The sequence below is a fragment of the Bos taurus genome, chromosome 18 (genome assembly GCF_002263795.3).
Source record: "Bos taurus isolate L1 Dominette 01449 registration number 42190680 breed Hereford chromosome 18, ARS-UCD2.0, whole genome shotgun sequence".
In the NCBI taxonomy this organism is placed as follows: domain Eukaryota; kingdom Metazoa; phylum Chordata; class Mammalia; order Artiodactyla; family Bovidae; genus Bos; species Bos taurus.
The window spans coordinates 61,353,408-61,377,474 of NC_037345.1; the positions used below are offsets into that span (position 1 = coordinate 61,353,408).

The 24,067-nt window shown below is 44.5% G+C and overlaps 1 protein-coding gene across 1 annotated transcript; it reads left to right on the plus strand.

Moving 5' to 3' along the window:
- The first annotated feature begins 2,660 nt into the window (after positions 1-2,660).
- Positions 2,661-10,473, plus strand: LOC618873 (cationic amino acid transporter 3-like). The gene is given in 12 exon segments (XM_010815465.4): positions 2,661-3,030; positions 3,643-3,765; positions 3,768-3,800; positions 7,112-7,298; positions 7,490-7,602; positions 7,757-7,979; positions 8,147-8,286; positions 8,376-8,478; positions 8,660-8,874; positions 9,073-9,239; positions 9,487-9,595; positions 9,748-10,473. Coding segments are annotated over 12 exon segments (1,845 nt in total). The 3' UTR covers positions 9,810-10,473.
- The last annotated feature ends 13,594 nt before the right edge of the window (positions 10,474-24,067 follow it).

Consider the following 24,067-nt stretch of genomic DNA (forward strand, 5'->3'; position numbering starts at 1 on the left):
ATGACAGTGACTCTCTTAGTGTGGATGGCACACAGATTAGTATCTTCAAACAAACCCGCCAGGTACGCTTCGCTAGCCTCCTGCAGTGCCTCCGATGGCGGCACTCTGGAACCTCAAGTCGGTTTTGAAATCCTGGGCGATCTCCCTCACCAACCTCTGGAAAGGCAGTTTCCAGATCAGAAACTCAGTGGATTTCTGGTAACAACAGATTTCTCGAAGCGCCAACAGTCCCCGGCCTGTAGTGATGAGGTTTTTTTCACCCTGCCGGTAGAGGGGGCGCTTTTCCTGGCCACTTTGGTGGCCAGCTGCTTGTGGGGCGCTTTCCCACCTGTTGACTTGAGAGCAGTCTGCTTGTTTCGGACCATTTTCTTTCACCTAAAACTCTGGACTCGAAGAAACACAAGCTGGAATCAAGATTGCCAGGAGAAATATCAATAACCTCAGATATGCAGATGACACCACCCTTATGGCAGAAAGTGAAGAGAACTCAAAAGCCTCTTGATGAAAGTGGAGAGTGAAAAAGTTGGCTTAAAGCTCAACATTCAGAAAAGGAAGATCATGGCATCCGGTCCCATCACTTCATGGGAAATAGATGGGGAAACAGTGCAAACAGTGTCAGACTTTATTTTTCTGGGCTCCAAAATCACTACAGATGGTGACTGCAGCCACGAAATTAAAAGACACTTACTCCTTGGAAGGAAAGTTATGACCAACCTAGATAGCATATTCAAAAGCAGAGACATTACTTTGCCAACAAATGTTCATCTAGTCAAGGGTATGGTTTTTCCTGTGGTCATGTATGGATGTGAGAGTTGGACTGTGAAGAAGGCTGAGCACCGAGGAATTGATGCTTTTGAACTGTGGTGTTGGAGAAGACTCTTGAGAGTCCCTTGGACTGCAAGGAGATCCAACCAGTCCATTCTGAAGGAGATCAGCCCTGGGATTTCTTTGGAAGGAATGATGCTAAAGCTGACACTCCAGTACTTTGGCCACCACATGTGAAGAGTTGACTCATTGGAAAAGACTCTGATGCTGGGAGGGATTGGGGGCAGGAGGAGAAGGGGACGACAGAGGATGAGATGCCTGGATGGCATCACTGACTCGATGGACGTGAGTCTGAGTGAACTCCGGGAGTTGTGATGGACAGGGAGGCCTGGCGTGCTGCAATTCATGGGGTCGCAAAAGCTGGACACTACTGAGCGACTGATCTGATCTGAATGCCGAAGTTTTACGCAGCTTCTCCGACCAGCGCACCGCCGCTGCTGCCCAAAGAGCCGCAGTAGCTGAAACACAGGAAAAACTCCTTCCAATGAATGACCAAACCGCTCTGCGCCTGAACGCTTGCTCTTAATCAAAATGTTAAACTTGGACTTTGGAATATCAGGGGTGGAAGCCCCCCTCACAATAACTGGTGGTCACTGGGTCAGCCTAGTCTTGCAGAGCAGTGTAGTGAGGAGACATTCCATGTCACAAAGCAGCAGAAAACACAGTCCTGTCATCTCTGATTCAGAATGAACGTTAGTCCCCCCTCCCTCCAGGCAGTTGGGAGGCCACTGTAGTTTGATGCTTTGACTGAGCTGGGCTAGAGTCTGTGCCTCCCCTCAAATGTCATCTCATTCTGCCCCAGAACAGAGTTCCTATTCCATGTCACTCCGCAAACAATGAAACAGAAAGTGTCCAGGTTTCAGGATCCTTGGTGAAGAAATTGCAGAGTCTGAGCACTCGGTTCAGCAAGCCCCTAAAAGAGTCACTTCACCCCTATCAAAGAGGGGAGGAAATGATGATGATAATTTGCCCTGTTTTGCAGGGGAAAGGAGAACAAAGATGAAATGTAGTTTCAGCAAAATCAGACAAGAAGGGGGTCGATTTCGATTAAAAAATCAGAATTCTTAGCCTTCCAACTTATACCAATTAAGGACCTATGATGTGCCGGGCTCTGTGTTGGAAACTTTTGCTTCTGTAGGGGCAGAAGACTTGGCTTTCTAGATTCTTCAGCTGGGCTAACAATTCAGTTGATATAAGACAGATGAACACAGTTAGTTTAATATGTACAGGAGCCCCATAAAATTTTTTGAGGCTCAAAGACTGTCAGACAGTTGAGGCTTATATGACAACCTGAGTTAAGAAGAAAGGGGTGGGGATCTGGGCCTTCAAATGGGAGGAAGACCATGCACAGAAGGATGAGAAGAGCAAGTGCCTGGTGAACAAATGTTTGCCCATTCCAAGCAGGTAAGTCTTTCTGAGATTAAAAAGTTCTCTGTGGTAATAGCTCTCTTCCTGGCATAGGTCTCCGAATCTGCATTATTTTGAACAGTTAAGGGAGAGGTAAAGAGCTTCTCCTGAGTCTAATGGGTCTTAATTAACTTTAGCTCAAAACAATTTACTGGTCAAAGGGCACATTTGGGGAGACATAATCCACTCCATCTCACTTCTTCTCAAGCAAACTTTCCAGTAACTTTGAGACAAATTAGAAGTCTTCTCTATGATTGTAGAAACCAAATCTCAGAGATGGAGAGCTTGCCCAGTGTGTCCTTTACCACCTGCTCCATCACTTCCTTACTCCATAGAACTGGACCCCAGTGCCAAGGGCGGATGGACATTCTTAACGGCTTTCTGTCTTCTTTCCTCAGCAGACTGTAGCCTCTTTAACTATGTCTAGTATGGTGCGTCAGTTTGTTCGCCAGTTTGGTCAGAAGCTCATCCGCAAGCTGCCGCTGGAACCCATAGATGAGTCTGAGAGACCCGTGGCTCATCTGAATACCCTAAACCTGGTGATCTGGGGTGTGGGTGGGATGCTGATGGCTGTCATGTACATTGTGACTGGTGGACTGGCCAAGTACGTAGCTGGACCAGCAATCATCATCTCGCTCTTGGTGGCTGCCCTGTATTCTATGTTATCTGGGCTCTACTACACTGAATTTGGGGCCTGGGTACCACGCTCTGGTTCTGCATACCTCTACAGCTATGTCACGATGGGTCAACTCTATGCCTTCATCGCTGGCTGGAACTCCATACTTCCCGTAGTCACAGGTGAGACGATGGGCCAGCAATCTTGTGGGGCTCAAGACTGGGATGTTGGAGGATTGGGTTCTCAGTTATTCATGAGCACTTTATTCTTGACCTTGTGCAGGAAGGTTGATAATAGTGTCAGGAAGACCCTACAACTGCATTCAAGTTGATTCTATCCTGTGACCTTAAATGATGGACCATGAACCCAGAAGGAAAGGGAACCATAGGAAATGGTTGAGAGGGAGGCTTGTCCCACAGGCTCATCCCCTAACCATAGTGAAATCTTTGCTCAGTTGTTGCCTTCCTGGGATTTTCCTTTACTGCTTGATTTTAAATTCCATGCCTTATCCCAGCCCTCCAGTCCCACTTACGTGTTTTCTTTTCTTGTATAACATTGATCTGCTCCTAACGTATTAAAACACCTGACATTTTGGTGAATCATTTGGTTCTACTCTCCCCAACTCATGAAAAGAAACTCTTTGATATTTTGTATTTTGTAGCAGGTATTTGTATATACAGGAATTTGTGTATATTTAGGCTTTTTGTATATACAGGTATTTTGTCTGTGTTTTTAGATACTATGGCACATTAATTTTTGCTTTTCAATGAATGCTCCTTCTTCTGCCTCTGCAGCCACCGCCATCTCAGCCAGGGCCTCGAGTTATATCCTGGACAACCTGATTGGGAATCACATCTCTCAGGCATTACAGGAAACTTTCTCTCTGCACCTGCCTTACTCCCTGGCCACATATGCAGACTTTTTGCCCTGGGCCTGGTACTGCTGATGACAGGTGAGACACGGCTCAACAACAGGATGGGAAGAACAGGGTGTGGAGAGGGAGCTGGTGTAGGAAAGGCTTCACATGTTAGAATGGTGGAGGATTAGAAATAGAAAGAATGGTCTTGAAATAGAAGCTAAGACACAGACCATTGTTTTCCACCTTTGGCACTACTGACAATTTGGGCTTATCATTCTTTGGTTTGGTGGGGCAGGGGGGGGCTGTTCTGTGAATTTTAGTTTCTTTTTTAATCATTATTGAGTGCTGAGTGTCATCCTTGGCCTTTGCTCACTAGATACCAGTGACATCCACCCACCCCCAACTGTGGCAATCAGGGTGTCTCCAGACAGTGCCAATGTCCCTTGGGGAATAAAATTACCCCAAGCTGAGAATCATTTACTTAGACCAACAAGTCTTCCTTTGTACTGAGGCCAAAGATTTTTTTTTTAATTGAGAGGAAATTCACATAGCATAAAATTAACCACTTTGTAATTTTTCCCAGCTTCAGTCTAATATAACTGACATACAACATTGTGTAAGATTAAGGTGTACATCTTGCTTTGTTAGACATGTATTCTGAGAAGATTGCCACAATAATTAACATCTTAAAGTGTACAATTCAGTAGCATCAGGCACATCTGTAATGTTGGGCAACCATCACCTCCATCTAGTTCCAAACACGTTCAACACCTCTGTGCCCACTGAGCAGTTGTGTGTCTGTTTGTCCACCACCACCAACTGTCAGCCCTGAGCAACTATTTCTCTGCTTCCTGTTGTTGTTCAGTCACTAAGTCATATCCAACTCTTTGCAACCCCATGGATTATGTATGCCAAGCTCCTCTGTCCTCCACTATCTTCTGGAGTTTGCTCAAATTTATGTTCATTGATCATTGATGATATCCAACCCTTTCATTCTCTGTCACCCTCTTCTCCTCCTGCCCTCAATCTTACCCAACATCAGAATCTTTTCCAATGAGTCAGTTCTGCTCATCAGGTGGCCAAAGTATTGGAGCTTCAGCATCAGTCCTTCCAATGAATATTCAGGGTTGATTTCCTTTAGGATTGATTGGTTTGTTCCCCTTGCTGTCCAAGGGACTCTCAATAGTCATCTCTAGCATAATTTTAAAGCATCAGTTCTTTGGTGCTCAGCTTTCTTATGGTCCAATTCTCACATCAGTACATGACTATTGAAAAAACCATAGCTTTGACTATACAGACCTTTGTAGGCAAAGTGATGTCTCTGCTCTTTAATATGCTGTCTAGGTTTGCCATAGCTTTCCTTCCAAGAAGCAAGTATCTTTTGATTTAATGGCTGCAGTCACCATCTGCAGTGATTTTGCAGCCCCAAAAAAGAAAATCTGTCACTGCTTCCACTTTTCCCTCTTCTATTTGCCAGGAAGTGATGGGACCAGATGCTATGGTCTTAACTTTTTGAATATTGAGTTTTAAGCCAGCTTTTTCACTCTCCTCTTTCACTTTCAGCAAGAGGCTCTTTAGTTTCTGTTCATTTTCTGCCATTAGGGTGGTATCATCTGCATATCTGAGATTGTTGCTATTTCTCCTGGCAATCTTGATTCCAGCTTGTGCTTCATCCAGCTTGGCACTTTGCATGATGTACTACTGCATGTAAGTTAAATAAGCAGGGTGACAATATACAGCCTTGATGTACTCTTCTTCCAATTTGGAACCAGTCCATTATTCTATGTCTGGATCTGACTGTTGCTTCTTGACTTGCATAGATTTCTCAGGAGACAGGTAAATTGATCTGGTATTCTTATCTCTTTAAGAATTTTTCCAGTTTATTGTGATCCATACAGTCAAAGGCTTTAGTATAGTCAAATGAAGCAGAAGTATATGATTTACTGGTATTTCCCCCCACTTTCTCTGTGATTCAATGAATTTTGGCAATTTGATCTCTGGTCCTTTGCATTTTCTTAACTCTGTTGTACATCTGAAAGTTCTTGGTTCCCATATTGCTGAAGCATAGCTTGAAGGATTTTGAGCATAACCTTGCTAATGTGTGAAATGAGTGCAATTGTACAGTAGTTTGAACATTCTTTGGCATTGCCCTTCTTTGGGATTGGAATGAAAACTGATCTAGAAGTCCTGAAGCTACTGTTGAGTTTCCCAAGTTTGCTCACGCATCGAATACAGCACTTTCACAGCATCATCTTTTAGGATTTGAAATCGCTCAGCTGGAATTCCATCACCTCCACTAGCTTTGTTGTAGTATTGCTTCCTAGTGAAGTCGCTCAGTCGTGTCCAACTCTTTGCGACCCCATGGACTGTAGCCTACCGGGCTCCTCCGTCCACGGGATTTTCCAGGCAAGAATACTGGAATGGGGTGCCACTGCCTTCTCCAGGGGAACTTCCCGACCCAGGGATCGAACCCTGGTCTCCCACATTGTAGGCAGACGCTTTACCGTCTGAGCCACAAGGGAAGCCCATTGCTTCCTAAGACCCACTTAACTTCACACTCCAGGATGTCTCGTTCTAGGTGAATGACCACACCATCTTGGTTATCCAGGCCATTGAGACCTTTTTTGTATAGTTCTGGGTTTTCATGCCACCTCTTTTAATCTCTTCTGCTTCTGTTAGTTCCTTACCATTTCTGTCCTTTATCATGCCCATCCTTTCATGAAATGTTCCCTTAATATCCCAGGTTTTCTTGAAGAGATCTCTAGTCTTTCCCACTCTGCTGTTTTCCTCTATTTCTTTTCATTGTTCACTTAAGATGGCCTTCTTGTCTCTCCCTGCTATTCTCTGGAATTCTGCATCCAGTTGGTTATATCTTTCCCTTTCTCCTTTGTCTTTCACTTCTCATCTTCCCTCACCTATTTGTAAAGCCTCCTCAGACACCCATTTTGCCTTTCTGCATTTCTTTTCCTTGGGGATGGTTTTGGTCATTGCCTCCTGTACAGTGTTAGGAATCTCTGGCCTTAGTTCTTCAGGCAGTCTGCCTACTGGATCTAATCCCTTGAATCTATTTGTCACCTCCACTGTTTAATTATAATGGATTTTATTTAGGTCATACCTGAATGGTCTAGTAGTTTTCCCTACTTTCTTCAATTTAAGCTTGAATTTTGCAATAAGGAGCTGATGATCTGAGCCACAGTCAGCTCCAGGTCTTCTTTTGCTGACTATATAGAGCCTCTCCATCTTCAGCTACAAACAATATAATAAATCTGATTTCAGTATTGAACTTCTGATGATGTCCAAGTGAGGAGTCATCTCTTGTGTTGTTGAAAAAGGGTGTTTTCATGACCAGTGTACCTATAAATGTATCAATAGTTTGAGTGTTTCATATTACATCTTTCCCACAGGAATAGTGGCTCTTGGAGCTCATGAGTCAATCCTGGTTATCAGAATATCCCAAGTTATCAACCTTTTGGTTCTCATTTTCATTACCATCACTGGCTTCGTTAAGGGAGATCTGCATAACTGGAAGCTCACAGAACAGGACTACAAACTGAACACATCTGGATCCAGAGACATCTATGGTTTAGGAGGGTAATATTGGCCATAATATATGGTTGACGGGCATGCAGAGCTGGTATGGTGTGGACTAAAGATATCTGGGCTGATGGATCCAGATGAAGCAAGTCCTGGAGCCCAGGACTTGAGGTATGAAGGGAGAAGCTCAGTAGAGATGGCAGAACACACCTCACCTACATTCTTTCTCTTTCCTTCTCTCACCATAGCTTGGGCCCTCTGGGTTCTGGAGGGTTTGCACCTTTTGGCTTTGAAGGGATTCTCCAGGGAACAGCTACATGTTTCTACTATTTTTTGGGTGTTGATGGCTTTGCCACTAAAGGTAACATGGTCACTGTGGGTCCCATCTGGGGTTTGGGAACAGACTGGCTGCCCCTGGCTTAGGGGAAACCTGTTTGTGGAGTGCAAAAAAAAGGGGATTTTGTGATTTCACCTGACTGTGTTTTCCTGACCCAATACTTCTTCCCTTTTGGCAGGGGTAGAAGCTATAAATCCTCATCGTTCCATCCCCTGGAGCATCATGATCACGATCTTCATCTGCTTTTTGGCCTACTCCAGTGTCTCAGCGGCACTCACCCTCATTGTGCCCTACTACCAGATTCAGCCTCACGACCTTTTGCCACAAAGCGTTCTCCACAGTTGGTGGCTCCCCGCCAGATATTTCGTGACTATTGGCACACTATGTGATCTTATATCCAGGTCAGTGCCATGGTTTTCTCCCTGTCTACTGTCAGATACTCAGATCTCCCAACCCTTAGAATTGGTAGTGAAGACAGGGAGACACCTTACGCTAAGCCGACAAGAGAGCAGAAGTCCCAGTCTGTCTGCTTCTCCACATCCTTACATGTTTCCATCTTCTCTTCCAGACTCCATGGTGCCGTGTTCAGAATGCCTCTTTTGATCTACACTGTGGCACAGGACGGGCTCCTTTTCCGGGTACTTACCCGGATCCATGTCCGCACAGGCACCCGTATTGTGGCCATCATGTCTGCTGGAAATCTTGCAGGTTAAAAACAAAATTGAAACCCACCTTTAACTTACATTTTTCCAGCTGTTTCTCACTCCCTTCCCACCTTGTTTGTGCCCTCATTCTAGGAGTCATGGCATTACTATTCAAGTACACAGATCTTCTGGAGCTCGTGGCAGTCGGGACCCTGCTCATTTACTCCCTGGTGGCATTTTCTATTCTTGTGCTCAGGTGAGACCCCACTACACTTCAGTAGGGAGTCTTGGGGATTAGTTGGGAGGTAAGCATCTTCTGCCTTCATGCTATCGTCTAAAAGTCCTGCTTGGTTAAGACAGGACACATGGGGAATAGGCTGTGTGATGTTGGATGAGTAGGGGCTGCTGTTAATATTGCCTTAAAATCTCAAATTCAGGTACCAGCCAGACCAGAAATTAAGCAAGAATGAGAATACAGAGGAGGGACTTGAGATGCCTGGCCCTGGTGAACATCCATTGGACTCTGTACCTGAAGCAAGAAACTCAAACATTCAAAGAGTTTTAAACCATTTAAAGAGTCTGTGGTTCCCTATCAGCACCATCCCCACTAGGAAATCTGGCCAGATTGTCTACGGATGTGTCTCACTACTCGGTGAGCAGTGGGATTTCTCTTTGGTCATTTTCTGAAATTGACAGTATGGTGTTGGAGTGTGTATTTTGTCAACTGAGGAGTCTTGGTGATATAAGGGCTCTTGCTGAGGTGGGCAGCCTGGGGAAAGGTGTGACCCAAGGTCTTGACATCTTCAGCTTCTGAAGTTGAACCTGTTCTCCTCCACCTTGACCCCTGTAGTTCTCCTGATGATAATCTTGAGCCTGATCCTGGTCCAGTGGTCCAGTCAGGGGTTCTCTGGAGACTCCAAGTACACACCAGTGGCTGTGCTGCTGCTGCTGCTCATCATTGGAGTCATGGTCATCATCTGGAGGCAGCCCCAAAACCCCATTCCTCTTTATTTTAAGGTAAGTGACCTTATGTGCCCAAACTGTCCACCTGGAGTGAACCTGCTTCATGGTCTAAACATCCAGGGAGTGAGGGGAACTGCTAAAACCAATGGACTCTTCCTGATCCCCCTCAGTACTTTACATACACAGTCTGAGTAGGCACTGAATACGCAGTCTGAAGGCTAGTCTTCTTGCCCACTTGGGGTAGAGTCTCTCATTCAGGCATCTGGGGTGTGTTCAGGGATGAACTGACTCTGCCCCACAGGTCCCTGCTCTGCCTCTCCTCCCACTGGTGAGCATCTTTGTGAACATTTACTTGATGATGCAGATAACTTCTGGGACCTGGGCCATATTTGGCATCTGGAATGTGGTTGGTAAGTGGCTTTCTGGCATAAAGGGACTTCTTGAGTGACAGATCCCAAACTGAGCTCCCCTAAGCTTCTTGACCACCATAGGAGGCCTATTGGATGTTTTTAACCAGGAAGAGTACCTGCTTATCCTTCTCATTTTCTCATTTCCTTACTAGGATTTCTCATATACTTTGGATACGGGATCCGACACAGCCTGGAGGAGAACGATGAGCACTAACCACCAGCATCCACCTCCCAGACTCTTGACAAAAACACCCGTACTGCTGACTCATCTTAACCACAGGTCACAGATGTTGTGTAGAATCCCTACATACACAGAAGGTGTCTTCTGCTACATGAACACTTTCAGCCTCTATGGAGTGTGAAGGTGTATGCATCTACAGCCCTGTCTTTATTGCCAGTGGACAAAGTGACTTTAATGTTGTCTAATTTTTAAGTAAGCTTTTCAAAGCATGATATACATACAGAAAAACACATGCTTCTTAAGTGTGCAGCAAGACCGATTTTCACAAAGAAAGTACAACAACATAACCAGCAGGAGAAAGAAAATGTTAACCTGGCACCTGAGAAACAACTCCTTGTTCCCATCTCCAGCATGAGCACAGAGCTGGCCACTTGAGGAGGAAACATAGGTAATCATATATTGTGTAAGATTTACACCTTAAATATTCGGTCATCAATAAGTTTGAAGTAAAAGATCACTTTTCATTCCAATCCCAAGAAGGGTAAGCCAAGGAGTGGTCAAACTACCATACAACTGCACTCATTTCACAGCCTAGAAAGGTAATGCTCAAAATCCTAAGCTAGACTTCGGCAGTACATGAACTGAGAACTTCCAGATACAAGCTGGCTTTAGAAAAGGCAGACGAACCAGAGATCAAATTGCCTACGTTTGTTGGATCACAGAGAAAGCAAGAGAATTCAGGGAAAAAAGCAACTTCTGCTTCATTAACTATGCCAAAGCCTGTCACTGTATGGATCACAACAAACTGTGGAATATCCTTAAAGAGATGGGAATACCAGACCATCTCACCTGCTTTCTAGAAACCTGTATGCAGGTCAAGAAGCAACAGTTAGAATCGGACATGGAATGGTGGACTGGTTCAAAACTGGCAAGGGAGTATGTTAAGGCTGTATGATGTTCTCGTCTTATTTAACTTCTATGCAGAGTACATCATGCCAAATACTGGGCTGGATGAATCATGAGCTGGGAACAAGATTGCCAGGAGAAGTATCAACAGCCTCAGATGATACCATCCTAATGACTGAAAGTGAAGAGGAAATAAAGAGCCTCTTGATGAAGGTGAAAGAGGAGAGTGAAAAGCCTGGTTTAACATTCAAGACTCAAAAAAACTAAGGTCATAGCATCTGGTCCCATCACTTCATGGCAAATAGAAGAGGAAAAAGTGGAAGCAGTGCCAAGTTTTCTTTCCTTTGGCTCCAAAATCACTGCAGACAGTGACTATAGCCATGAAATTAAAAAACGCTTGTTCCTTGAAAAGAAACCTATGACAAACATAGACAGTGTATTAAAAAGCAGAGAGATTACTTTGCCAAAAAATGTCTGTCTAGTCAAAGTTACGGTTTTTCCAGTAGTCATGTACCGATGTGAGAGTTTGGCCATAAAGAAAGCTGAACACTGAAGAACTGATGCTTTTGAAAACTGTGGCACTGGCGAAGACCTTGACTGTCCCTTGTACTGCAAGGAGATCAAACCAGACAACCCTAAAGGAAATCAACCCTGAATATTCATTGGAAGGACTGATGCTGAAGTTGAAGCATCAATACTTTGGCCACATGATGTGCAGAGCTGACTCAATGGAAAAGACCCTGATTTGGGGAAAGACTGAGGGCAGGAGGAGAAGAGGGAACAGACAATGAGATGCTTAGATAGCATCACTGACTCAATGGACACCTCCAGGAGATAGTGGAGGATAGAGGAGCCTGGTGTGCTGCATTCCACGGGGTCACAAACTCTTGCACATGACTTAGCAACTGAGCAACCACAACAGGACCCTGCAGGCATGCCCCTGAGATATTCCTGGTTTGATTCCAGACTACCATAGTGAAGAGAACTGGCAATAAAGAGAGTCACACAAATTCATTGGTTTCCCAGTGCATATGAACTTACATTCACACTACATTGTAGTCTATTCAGTGTGATATATATTCTGTCTAAAAAATGTACATACTTTAACCTAAAAGTATTTTATTGCTGAAAAATGCTAGCTGTCATCTTACAACCCAGAGTTGCCACAAACCCTCAGTTTGCAAAAACTGCAGCATCTGCAAAGCACAATAAAATGACATATGCTTGTACATGTGTATGTATATATTAAAAGATGTATAGTTAATGTGCACAAAAGATGTATATGTAATATATGTATTAAAGTATAGGTGTTCAGGTTCATTGTTGATCTAAAATCAATGTATCTAGTTATCTTGTGATACTATTTTCTGTATCTGTCACCTCTTGGTGTCTCTGTATGCTCTGCGCATTCTAATATCCTCTTGACATATGGTATAGTCGTACTTTGTTAGGGCCCATCCTCATGACCTCATTTAAACTTAATTAGCTCTTTAAGGCCCCCCACAAAATACAGTCACAATCTGAAGTCCTGGGGATCAGGACTTCAACATATGAATTTGAAAGAAGGGAGATGCGTTCACCTCTTCACACTTTGACCACCATTTGCTTCCCAGTGGCTAAAACAGTGTCAGGAATACCATAAGTGCTCAGTTATATTTGATGAGATATTTAATGAAAGAATCATATGTACATGTAATATTTTACATGACCCAAGATGGGGAACTTTTTATGTACCAGTAATTATCAAAGGGAGACCACAGTATTTGTTTGGGAAAAATGATATTTTGTTAAATGACTTGGAACAGAAAATGAGACTTTAAGGCCATGTCTAATCTATGACTGGTCTTCCCTGGTGGCTCCATGGTAAAGAATCCACCTGCCAATGCAGGAGACACGTTCAATCCCTCGATTGGGAAGATCCCCTGGAGGAGGAGATAGCAACTGTTTCCAGTGTTCTTGCCTGGAAAATCCCATGGACAGAGGAGCCTGATGGGATACAGTCCAGGGGGTTGAAAAAGAGGCAGACACAACTTAGAGACTAAACAATAACAATGTCTATAGCTGGTGCTGGATAGATCATTTCACAGGAGAGAAAAATGCAGAGGAAAATTGGGAAGAGGAGAGTGAAGAGAGGGGTGAGAAGGTGGTGAAGGGTTCTGTGAGATGACAACCTCTTCCTTTGATCTGATCTCACTTTCACATGAAAATCATGAAGTGATTGATGTAGGTGGGCATCTCATGGAAACAAAGATTTTTAAAATGATTATTCTTGGTGTAGATTGATGACGGGGGAAAACAGCTGGCAGAAGAAGGAGAAAGAACAAATCATTAGTGTGTTATTGCATGAATCTGTTATTTCAATGGGTGGTTCCCACAGATCGCAGGAAGTCAATGAGTGGTTGGGAGCAGGGCAAGAAGGTGAGGAAGGGATTTGAGAGATGACTGAGGGTCTGCTGTCTTTTCAGGGATAGGGATACAACATGGAAACCCTCCAGACGTCACACATTCCTCTCCTCCAACCCCATGCCTCCCCACTTTACTGGCCATGTGAACCTGGAAACATCACCTAACCTTCCTTGTAACTGTCTAAAGGCTTGGCAAAGAAGTGGAGAAATAAGACACAGGATGAGTGCTTATATAACCTATGTAAGATGGGAATTTCAGAGCTGAGGTGTCTGGCTCTGTTGATGGAAAATTAAATAACACTCAAGTAAGAAAAAGAAAAGAGAATTTTGGTTATTTCTGTAACATTCATATTTTTAAGATAATATCCTGAAATGTGACATAATTTACCAGGACATATCAGGTTTTTAGGAATTTCATATAATTTTTAGAACACATATTAATAACACTTATCCTTCCAATATAACCTAAGAAGGTTTATCATCACTTATTTGACATGTGTATGCTTAGTCACTTAGTCATTCCAGACAAGTCACTTCAGTCACTTCAGTCAGTCGTGTCTGACTTTTGAGACCCAACAGACTATAGCCCTACAGGCTCCTCTGTCCATGGGATTCTCCTGGCAAGGATACTGGAGTGGGTTGCCCTGCTCTCTTCCAGGGGATCTGCTGATGGTTCCCACGTAATTATATGTGCCAGTATGCCTAATTGTAATGAGGTCAGTATCATTCCTTGAGATGTTTTAGGAGCTCTCTGAAAAATCCCCAGAATAACTAGAGGTCAAAAAATATTTCATTTGGGGCTTCTTTGGTGGCTCAGTGGTAAATCTGCCTGCCAAGGCAGGAGACATGGGTTCTGACACGGGCAGATTCTCATGTGTGAAAGCACTTGCAGAAGGTCAGCTTTCCTGCAAAGAGATTCTGGCACTCCAAAAAAAAATAAAAACAATTCTGGTCAAAGCAAAGATGGAGCTGAGGGAATCTTTCCCCTGCCCTACACAAGGAAAAATCCCCCCACAGAAAAGGGGAGTGATGAGTGAGTGCTCAGCTACCCTCGTTCTGCAGGACATCACAGCAGACACCTGAGAAGGACATCCACAGCAGCACCAGAGACCTGAGACAGGACCTCCATGAGGAGGGAGAGGAAAAATATTTGGAAAGATGCAGATAAACATGTCAAAGGGCATGAAAGGGATTGCTCTTCTCAGGGAGTCCAACTGCATGCCTCTGGGAGCACCACAATGGGAAATCTCTCTGCTGTGTCCACAGGAACCCTCAGTACGCCGAGTGCTGGTTCCACACCTCCCCACACTCTTTGGGGGCTCCTTGTGGGACCCTCCCCCTGCAATGTCCTGGGGATCTCAGGTAGACTAAAAGCAGGTTCAAAAACCCAGTCCCCGCTCTGGGCGAGGGTGCCCGCAGACTGGAGCTCTAGAGCCACCTTCTGGAAATCCAGAGACAAGTTTCCAGGAGGCAGCCTGGTGGGTTGTCAGAGTCAAAGAGACAGAAAAGCTTCAGAATTCTCCCACAAGGCCTCCCTGGTGGTTCAGTGGTTAAGAATCCGCCTGCCAAGGCAGAGGACCCAGGTTCAGTCCCCTGTCTGGGAGGACCCCATATGCCACGGGGCAACGAAGCCCACATACCACAACCTCTGCAGCCTGTGCTCTGCAGCAAGAGAAGCCACCCAAGGAGAAGCCCGTGCACCGCAACTAGGGAAAGACTGTGCAGTAACCAAGATCCAGGGCAGACACACTTCATCAATTAATTTAAGATTATTAAAAAGGATTATCCCACAAGAGGAGCAGAAAGAGTGAAATAAGTGTACTGATACAAAGACAGAGAAAATCCCAGAAAGTAACTCCACCATGAAACAGAAGTACCCCAGGTGAAGTTAACCACCAAAGATGAAGGGTGTGTCTACTACAAATATAAAAGCATAGTATAGAATTATAGTCACAGTTTTACTCACCTTCATCCTCTTAGGAGCAGCCTCTCCACTAAGGAATTTATTACCACTTTAATTCCCAGAATTTTCTGCTTTGAGTCAGATGAGAGAAACTCAGAGAAGGCTTCTTTCTGCATCCGTTGAGTCTCAGATGTTTTCCCTTTAATGCGACCTTCCTAACATCCTCTGTCGTCCCCTTCTCCTCCTGCCCTCAATCTTTCCCAGCATCAGGGTCTTTTCAAATGAGTCAGTTCTTCATATTAGGTGGCCAAAATATTGGAGTTTCAGCTTCATCATCAGGCCTTCCAATGAACACCCAGGACTGATCTCCTTTAGGAACAAGCAGATAAAAATCTTAGAACCATAGGATCCAGCAATTCTACCTCTGAGGATATACCCAGAAGAATTGAAATCATACCCTGGAAGAGATATTCGTACACTCATGTTCATAGCAGCTTTATTCACAATATTTAAATCATGAAAGCAACCCGAGTATCCATTGACCAAAGAATAGGTAAACCAAATTGGTATATACCAATAACAAAGTTTTATTCAGCATTTAAAAAGAAGGGAAGGGACTTCCTTGGTGGTCTATGGTTAAGAATCTTCCTTGCAATGCAATGTATGTCGGTCAATCCCCAGTCAGGGAACTAAGATCCCACATGCCCCAGAGCAAGTCTGAGAGCTGCAACTAAATAAAGCTTGCCAGCTGCAACAAAGACTCAGCACAGCCAAAATTTTTTAATATGTTTTATTAAAAAAGGAATATAACATAGGCTACAATGCAAATGTCCTAGTGGACATTGTGGTAAGTAAAAGAAGTGTGACAAGAAATAACAAATGTTATATGATTCCATTTACATGAAGTAAGTGGTCATATTCATAGAGAAAGAAGGTAGAGTTTCAATTTTGCCAGATGAAAAAAGTCCTGGAGTTTGGTTACACAAAATGTGTATGAACTTCACATGGCTAAACTGCACACTTAAAGATGGCTAAAATGGTAAATGTAATGCAATATGTATTTTAAGATAAAAGAAACTCAGAACTTTACCCAAGGGTAACCACTGAAGAGTCAAGAGCTGATAGCAACACTGCAGATGCTTCCTGCACACCCAGCCCCATCCCCAGGAGTTCAGGACTGTCTTCTGTGCTCAGGACTCCCTGCTTCGGTTCTTGGAGATGTCTCAGCTCCAGCCCTTCACGGATTAACCTCAGCCTCCCTGACTGACCCAGTGCTCCAGGCTCTGCTCCAAGATCCATTAAGTCTTGGGTCACCCTCTCCTTAGGAGACTGGGTGCTGAGTTCATATCCTCCCAAAGAGACCTCTGCAACTCCAGAGTGCAGTGGGGTCAGCCTGGCTCCAGCCTGAGGGTGGAGAGACCTGTTTTTTAGTTGAAAGGAGAAGGAGCTGAGAACTGTTGTGTTTGTGAAAGAAGGGGTGGGGGTGGGGGTTTGGATCAAGTCTGGAGGTTGGGAGACTCTTTTTAGACTGATGTTCAAACAATATGAAAGAATACCTTTAGGATAGGGGGAAGGGGTAGTTAGGGAGTTTGGGATGGACATGCACACACTGCTATACTTAAAATGGGTAACCAACAAGGACATACTGTGGACACAGGGAACTCTGCTCAATGCTATGTGGCAGCCTGGATGGGAGGGGAGTTTGGGAGAGAATGGATACATGTATATCTGTGTGTATATATATATATCTGTTTGGTTGAGTTTTTTTGCAGTCCACCTGAAACTATCACAACATTATTTTTTATAAACTTTTTATAAATTTTATATTACTTTTTTGATATAAATTTTATATAAATATTTTATACATCTGCCTGGGTACAGATATCCAGGCAGGCTGAGATGCGACAGCCTCACAAGAATTGGGTCCCTAGGCAGGTCGAGACATGGCGACCTCCTGGGACCCCTGAACTGGCAGATCTCTGAGCAGGTTGAGGTGTGACAACCTCCTAGGGGCCAGATCCCTAGGCAGGTCAAGGCATGTCGACCTCCTGGGACCCGCAGACTGGAGTTGGGTGCCCCCAAAGTCTCCAGCATGAACAGTGCTGGGTAGGATTAAGGGGTTGTAATCTTAACCCATGGCTGGTTTGTCCACCATGGATGGGAATATACAACATGATGTAAAGCAATCCAAGCCAGTGCCCTGAGACTGGGAACCTGATGAATAAGCCATACGCCTTATTCTCTTATTGCTGATTTCCTCCCCTAGTCCTCACTAGGAGAAGGCAATGGCACCCCACTTCAGTACTCTTGCCTGGAAAATCCCATGGACCGAAGAGCTTGGTAGGCTGCAGTCCATGGGGTTGTTAAGAGTTGGACACGAGTGAAGTGACTTAGCAGCAGCACTCCTCACTAAGAGCAGATTAGAGTGTCTCCAGTGGTAAACATTTCATTGTCATAGACCCACTTTATGTAATAGCAGAAGTAATGACAAAGGAGTAGGTTATCTGGTCCTGTTAGGGGCATTAAGAGTATTTTAGGGGGCAGAGTCCTGGTTGTAGAGGTTAGTAAGTGGCTTAAGAACAAATTGATAAGAGGCAATAGACCACATGTTCCATAAAACTGGAGTGGAGATTTGATCTGGGGGTATGTTTGTAAGGAGAAGGGTGGCAAGGGTTTGTGCCCAAGTGGCCTGCAGTGCTAACTCCCAAAGAGGCAAACATTATCCGTGGAAGCCCAATTGCTCTTGAAGGGATGCCACCAACAGATGGACTTCTAACAGGTGTTATGTGCCTGTCATCTGCCCTAGCAGGGTCCCTGAGAGATGCTCTGGTTGCAGATGTTATAGGAAATACGGAAGATGAAGGCCTGAATATCTAGAGGGATTGGATATTGTACAGTATTTCCCTCCCAAGGGCCGGCTATTTTCTAGTTGTCCCTCCAGAAGGTTGTAGAGGCAACATGGTGGACCCAGATGGGGCTCGGGAAAAGAGTAAGAAACAAAGGAAAGGGAGCAGGGCACAACTTTGAAAGAATGACATAGTGCAGTTGAGTTCATTTCAGTCACTCAGTCGTGTCTGACTCTTTGCAACCCCATGGACTGCAGCACGCCAGGCCTCCCTGTTTATCACCAACTCCCGGGGTTTACTCAAACTCATGTCCATTGAGTCGGTGATGTCATCCAGTCATCTCATCCTCTGTCGTCCCCTTCTCCTCCCACCTTCAATCTTTCCCAGCATCAGGGTCTTTTCAAATGAATCAGTTCTTCACATCATGTGGCCAAAGGATTGGAGTTTCAGCTTCAACATCAGTCCTTCCAATGAATATTCAGGACTGATTTCCTTTAGGATGGACTGTATGTATCTCCTTGCAGTCCAAGGGACTCTCAACAGTCTTCTCCAACACCATTTAAAACCATCAATTCTTCGACACTCAATTTTCTTTATAGTCCAACTAACATCCATACATGACTCCTGGAAAAACCATAGCTTTGACTACATGGACCTTTGTTGGTATAGTAATGTCTCTGCTTTTTAATATGCTTTTTTTCCAAGGAGCAAGCGTACTTTGATTTCATGGCTGCAGTCACCATCTGCAGTGATTTTGGCACACCCCAAAAATAGTCTGCCACTATTTCCACTGTTTCTGCATCATTTGCCATGAAGTGATGGGACCAGATGCCATGATCTTCGTTTTCTGAATGTTGCCCTTTAAACCAACTTTTTCACTCTCCTCTTTCACTTACATCAAGAGGCTCTTTAGCTCTTTTTCACTTTTTGCCATAAGGGTGGTGTCATCTGCATATCTGAGGTTATTGACATTTCTCCTGGCAATCTTGATTTCAGCTTGTGCTTCATCCAGCCCAGCGTTACTCGTGATGAACTCTGCATATAAGTTAAATAAGCAGGGTGACAATATAAAGCCTTTGACGTACTCCTTTCCTGATTTGGAACCAGTCTGTTGTTCCATATCCAGTTCAAACTGTTGCTTCCTGATCTGAATATAGGCTTCTCAAGAGGCAGGTCAGTTGGTCTGGTATTCCCATCTCCTTCAGAATTTTCCACAGTTTATTGTAATCCACAGAGTCAAAGGTTTTGGCATAATCAAGGAAGCAGAAATAGATGTTTTTCTAGAATTCTCCTTCCTTTTCAATGATCCAATGGATGTTGGCAATTTGTTCTCTGGTTCCTCTGCCTTTTCTAAATCCAGCTGGAACATCTGGAAGTTCACAGTTCATGTATTACTAAAGCCTGGCTTGGAGAATTTTGAGCATTACTTTAGTAGCGTGTGAGATTAGGGCAATTGTGAGGCAGTTTCAGCATTCTTTGGCATTGCCTTTCTCTGGGATTAGAATAAAAACTGACCTTTTCCAGTCCTGTGGCTGAGCTTTCCAAATTTGCTGGCATATTGAGTGCAGCACTTTCACAGCATCAATCATCTTTCAGGGTTTGAAACAGCTCAACTGGAATTCCATCACCTCCACTAGCTTTGTTTCTATGATGCCTCCTAAGGCCCACTTGGCTTCACATTCCAGGATGTCTGGCTCTAGGTGAGTGATCACACCATCGTGATTATCTCAGTCATGAAGATCTTATTTGTACAGTTCTGCTTTTCATTCTTCCCACCTCTTCTTGATATCTTCTGCTTCTGTTAGGTCTATAGCATTTCTATCCTTATTGTGCACATCTTTGCATGAAATGTTCCCTTGGCATCTCTAATTTTCTTGAAGAAATCTCTATATTTCCCATTCTGTTGTTTTCCTCTATTTCTTTGCACTGATCACTGAGGAAGGTTTTCTTATCTCTCTTTGCTATCCTTTGACACTCTGCATTCAAATGGGTATATCTCTCCTTTTCTCCTTCACTTTTCACTTCTCTTTTTTTCATAGCTATTTGTAAGGCCTCCTCAGACAGACATTTTGCCTTTTTGCATTTCTTCTTCTTGGGGATGGTCTTGACCCCTGTCTCCTGTACAATGTCATGAACCTCCATCCATAGTTCATCAGGCACTCTATAAGATCTAATCCCTTGAATCTATTTCTCACTGCCACTGTATAATTGTAAGGGATTTAAGTTAGGTCATACCTGAATGATCTCGTGGTTTTCCCTACTTTCTTCAATTTAAGTCTGAATTTGGCAATAAGGAGTTCATGATCTGAGCCACAGTCAGCTCCCAGTCTTGCTTTTGCTGACTGTATAGAGCTTCTCCATCTTTGGCTGCCAAGAATATAATCAATCTGATTTTGGTATTGACTATCTGGTGAGAGCCATGTGTAGAACCTTCTCTTGTATTGTTGGAAGAGGGTGTTTGCTATGACCAGTGCGGTTTCTTGGCAGAACTCTATTAGCCTTTCCTCTGCTTCATTCTGTACTCCAAGCCCAAATTTGCCTGTTACTCCCACTCATTAGCATATGAAATCAACCCGCTCGAAAAAATTAACCACACCACATTCCATGGCTGCCCTCACCCTCTGTGATGGCCCACACCCTGTGGAGTGTGCTTCTCTCTGCATCCAGACAAATCCACCTCTTCTTATCACTGTGTCTCTCACTGAATTTTTTGCAATGAGACATCAAGAGCCTGAGCTTCATTAGATCCTGAAGCCAGGCACCATGGGTTTTGGCCAGGCTCAAGTCCATGTCGGATACAACTGAGTGACTAAGCAGAGCACAGAGTCCCTGCCATGTGGATTTGAGCCCCAATCTTAGGTAAATAATTTCAAGCTAAACTTTCAGGAATGGAAAGATGATGACCTGCCCAATACTTTGTAAGCAGTGGCATCGATGGAGAGAGGAGTTGAAGGATGGGAGGAAAAATCAGTGGGAAAAATGTGCTGAGGAATCTCCTTCATAACCTTCCAGAAAATCTGCTAAATACCTGACCTGTGCTCACAGTTTTCATTGGCCTGATCCTTGGCACAAAGAAGCATAAGGACAGAAGTATCCCCACCCTCTTGGGTAAGAGCTACTGGGGCCCAGCAGATAGTGGAGCCTTTGGGACACACTGAGATGCTCTGAAAGTGCTGCACTCAATATGCCAGCAAATTTGGAAAACTCAGCAGCGGCCACAGGACTGGAAAAGGTCAGTTTTCATTCCAATTCCAAAGAAAGGCAATGCCAAATAATGCTCAAACTACCGCACAATTGCACTCATCTCACATGCTAGTAAAGTAATGCTCAAAATTCTCCAAGCCAGGCTTCAGCAATACATGAACCGTGAACTTCCAGATGTTCAAGCTGGTTTTAGAAAAAGGCAGAGGAGCCAGAGACCAAATTGCCAACATCTGCTGGATCATCGAAAAAGCAAGAGAGTTCCAGAAAAACATCTATTTCTGCTTTATTGACTATGCCAAAGCCTTTGACTGTGTGGATCACAATAAACTGTGGGAAATTCTTCAAGAGATGGGAATACCAGACCACCTGACCTGCCTCTTGAGAAATTTGTATGCAGGTCAGGAAGCAACAATTAGAACAGGACATGGAACAACAGACTGGTTCCAAACAGGAAAAGGAGTACGTCAAGGCTGTATATTGTCACCCTGCTTATTTAACTTACATGCAGAGTGCATCATGAGAAACACTGGGCTGGGAGAAGCACAAGCTGGAATCAAGATTGCCAGGAGAAATATCAATAACCTTAGATATGCAGATGACACCACCCTTATGGCAGACAGTGAAGAGGAACTAAACAGCCTCTTGATGAAAGTGAAAGAGGAGAGTGAAAAAGTTGGCATAAACCTCAAAATTCAGGAAGCTAAGATCATGGCATCTGGTTCCATCACTTCAGGGGAAATAGATGGGGAAACAGTGGAAACAGTGTCAGACTTTTATTTTGGGGGGCTCCAAGATCACTGCAGATGGTGATTGCAGCCATGAAATTGAAAGACGCTTACTCCTTGGAAGGACAGTTATGACCAACCTAGATAACATATTGAAAAGCAGAGACATTACTTTGCCAACAAAGGTCCATCTAGTCAAGGCTATGGTTTTTCCAGTGGTCATGTATGGATATGAGAGTTGGACTCTGAGGAAAGCTGAGTGCCGAGGAATTGATGCTTTTGAACTCTGGTGTTGGACAGGACTCTTGAGAGTCCCTTGGACTGCAAGGAGACCCAACCAGTCCATTCTGAAGGAGATCAGCCCTGGGATTTCTTTGGAAGGAATGATGCTAAAGCTGAAACTCAAGTACTTTGGCCACCTCATGCAAAGAGTTGACTCATTGGAAAAAACTCTGATGCTGGGAAAGATTGGGGGCGAGAGGAGAAGGGGACGACAGAGGATGAGATGTCTGGATGGCATCACTCACTCGATGGACATGAGTCTGAGTGAACTCCGGGAGTTGGTGATGGACAGGGAGGCCTGGCGTGCTGCGATTCACGGGGTCGCAAAGAGTCGGACACGACTAAGCGACTGAACTGAACTGAGGAGTAGCCCCTGCCAGGGTACCTCAGTTGCACCCACTGCCGCTTGCCTGTTCATCAGGGGTTTGAGGAAACAAGAAACAAGAAATTGTAAAGTAATTAAGATTTTGTTAGCCATATGTCCTACCAGCCATAGGAGCGAGGACCTATTAACTTAACCGGAGGTCCTCTGGAATCTGAGACTGAGCCACGTGAGCTTTCTGCCGAGTTTCTTTTAGCTGTCCTGGTTTCCAGCATGCTTGGCTTCTTGGTACTTCTTCTGTGCTGGATTTTCTTTCCGTTCAGCTTTCACTGCAGGAGCGTTCGCCAAGTTGGGCTTCTCCTGTGGTTGGCCTCCGCTCCACAGGGGCCGAGCCAAGGTTGTTTCAGCCAGGTTAAACCTGAGTCATGGCACCATATATCTTGGGGGAGTTTGTAATTTCCTGGGTTCTGACTCCTCACGACAAAAATTTGAAGCGACGGATGGACCAATGTTACAGCCCTGTGTAAATTTCCTCGGACAGACCAGTGTTACAGCACCATGTAATTTCTTCAGGCTGAACAGTGTTATAGCTCTGTGTTATAGCTCAGTTTTATTTAGAAAGCAAAGGAAAATACATCCTCGAGGCGGGAGGGCAGACCGACCCAAAAGACTTGAAGAGAAGGAAGCCCCCGTCTCAATTTTGGCTCCTCTTTTTATACATTTGTCTCCTCCCCTCTGAGCCTGCCCTTTGTAAATTGGGCTAGCCAGGAGGGCTGTTTGTTTTACCTGAGGTTCTCACTCCAGACCTCAGACCTTCCTTTGTTCTTTTTTTGCCAGCTTTTCCCTCCTTTGTCTTTTAGCCAGCTCCATTCTGGACTCCTTTTTCTTATTCTAACTATCTAACAGTAAAGAATCTGCCAGCAATGCAAGAGATCTCATTGGATCCCTGCATTGGAAAGATACCCTGGAGAAAGAATTGGAAACCCACTCCAGTATTCTTGCCAGGAGAATCCCATGGAGAGAGAAGCCTGAAGAGCTATGGTCCATGGGCTTGCAATGAGTCAGACATGACTGAGCAACTAACACACACAAGGAGTATAATCATATTCTATATGACTTAGGGCCCAGCCTGATGACCTCATAGAATCTTCATTATCTCTTTAACGCCCTACTGTTAGGGGGAGCACACTGATTGAAATGGCCCACCTTAGCCAGGCACCATAGTAACCATTTGCATGAGTTGTTTTATGACAGGAGATCCTGATAAGGAATACGGAACTAGTAAGCCACCACCAACCAGAAGAGTTCGGGAAAGGTCGAAAGGAGACACTGAGTGTCCCTCCACTTTGCAGAATACCTCTTGCTACCATCCATCTTGGCTGAGTAATGCGTGTGCCACCAGGAAAGACTCTGAATTAGGATGATTGGCCAAAGACCACCTGAAAACTAATCCCATCACCCTAAAACCCGAGACTGCAAGCCACGTGGCAGAGCAGTTCTCCTGGGCTCCCTTACCCTACTGCTCTCCACCCGGGTGCCCTTCCCAATAAAATCTCTTACTTTGTCAGCACGTGTCTCCTCTGACAATTCTTTTCCGAATGTTAGACAAGAGCCCAGTTTCGAGCCCTGGAAGGAGTCCCCCTGCCTGCAGCACTATACTGAAAGGTTGTTGCTGAACCATGAAAGATGCTGGGATTC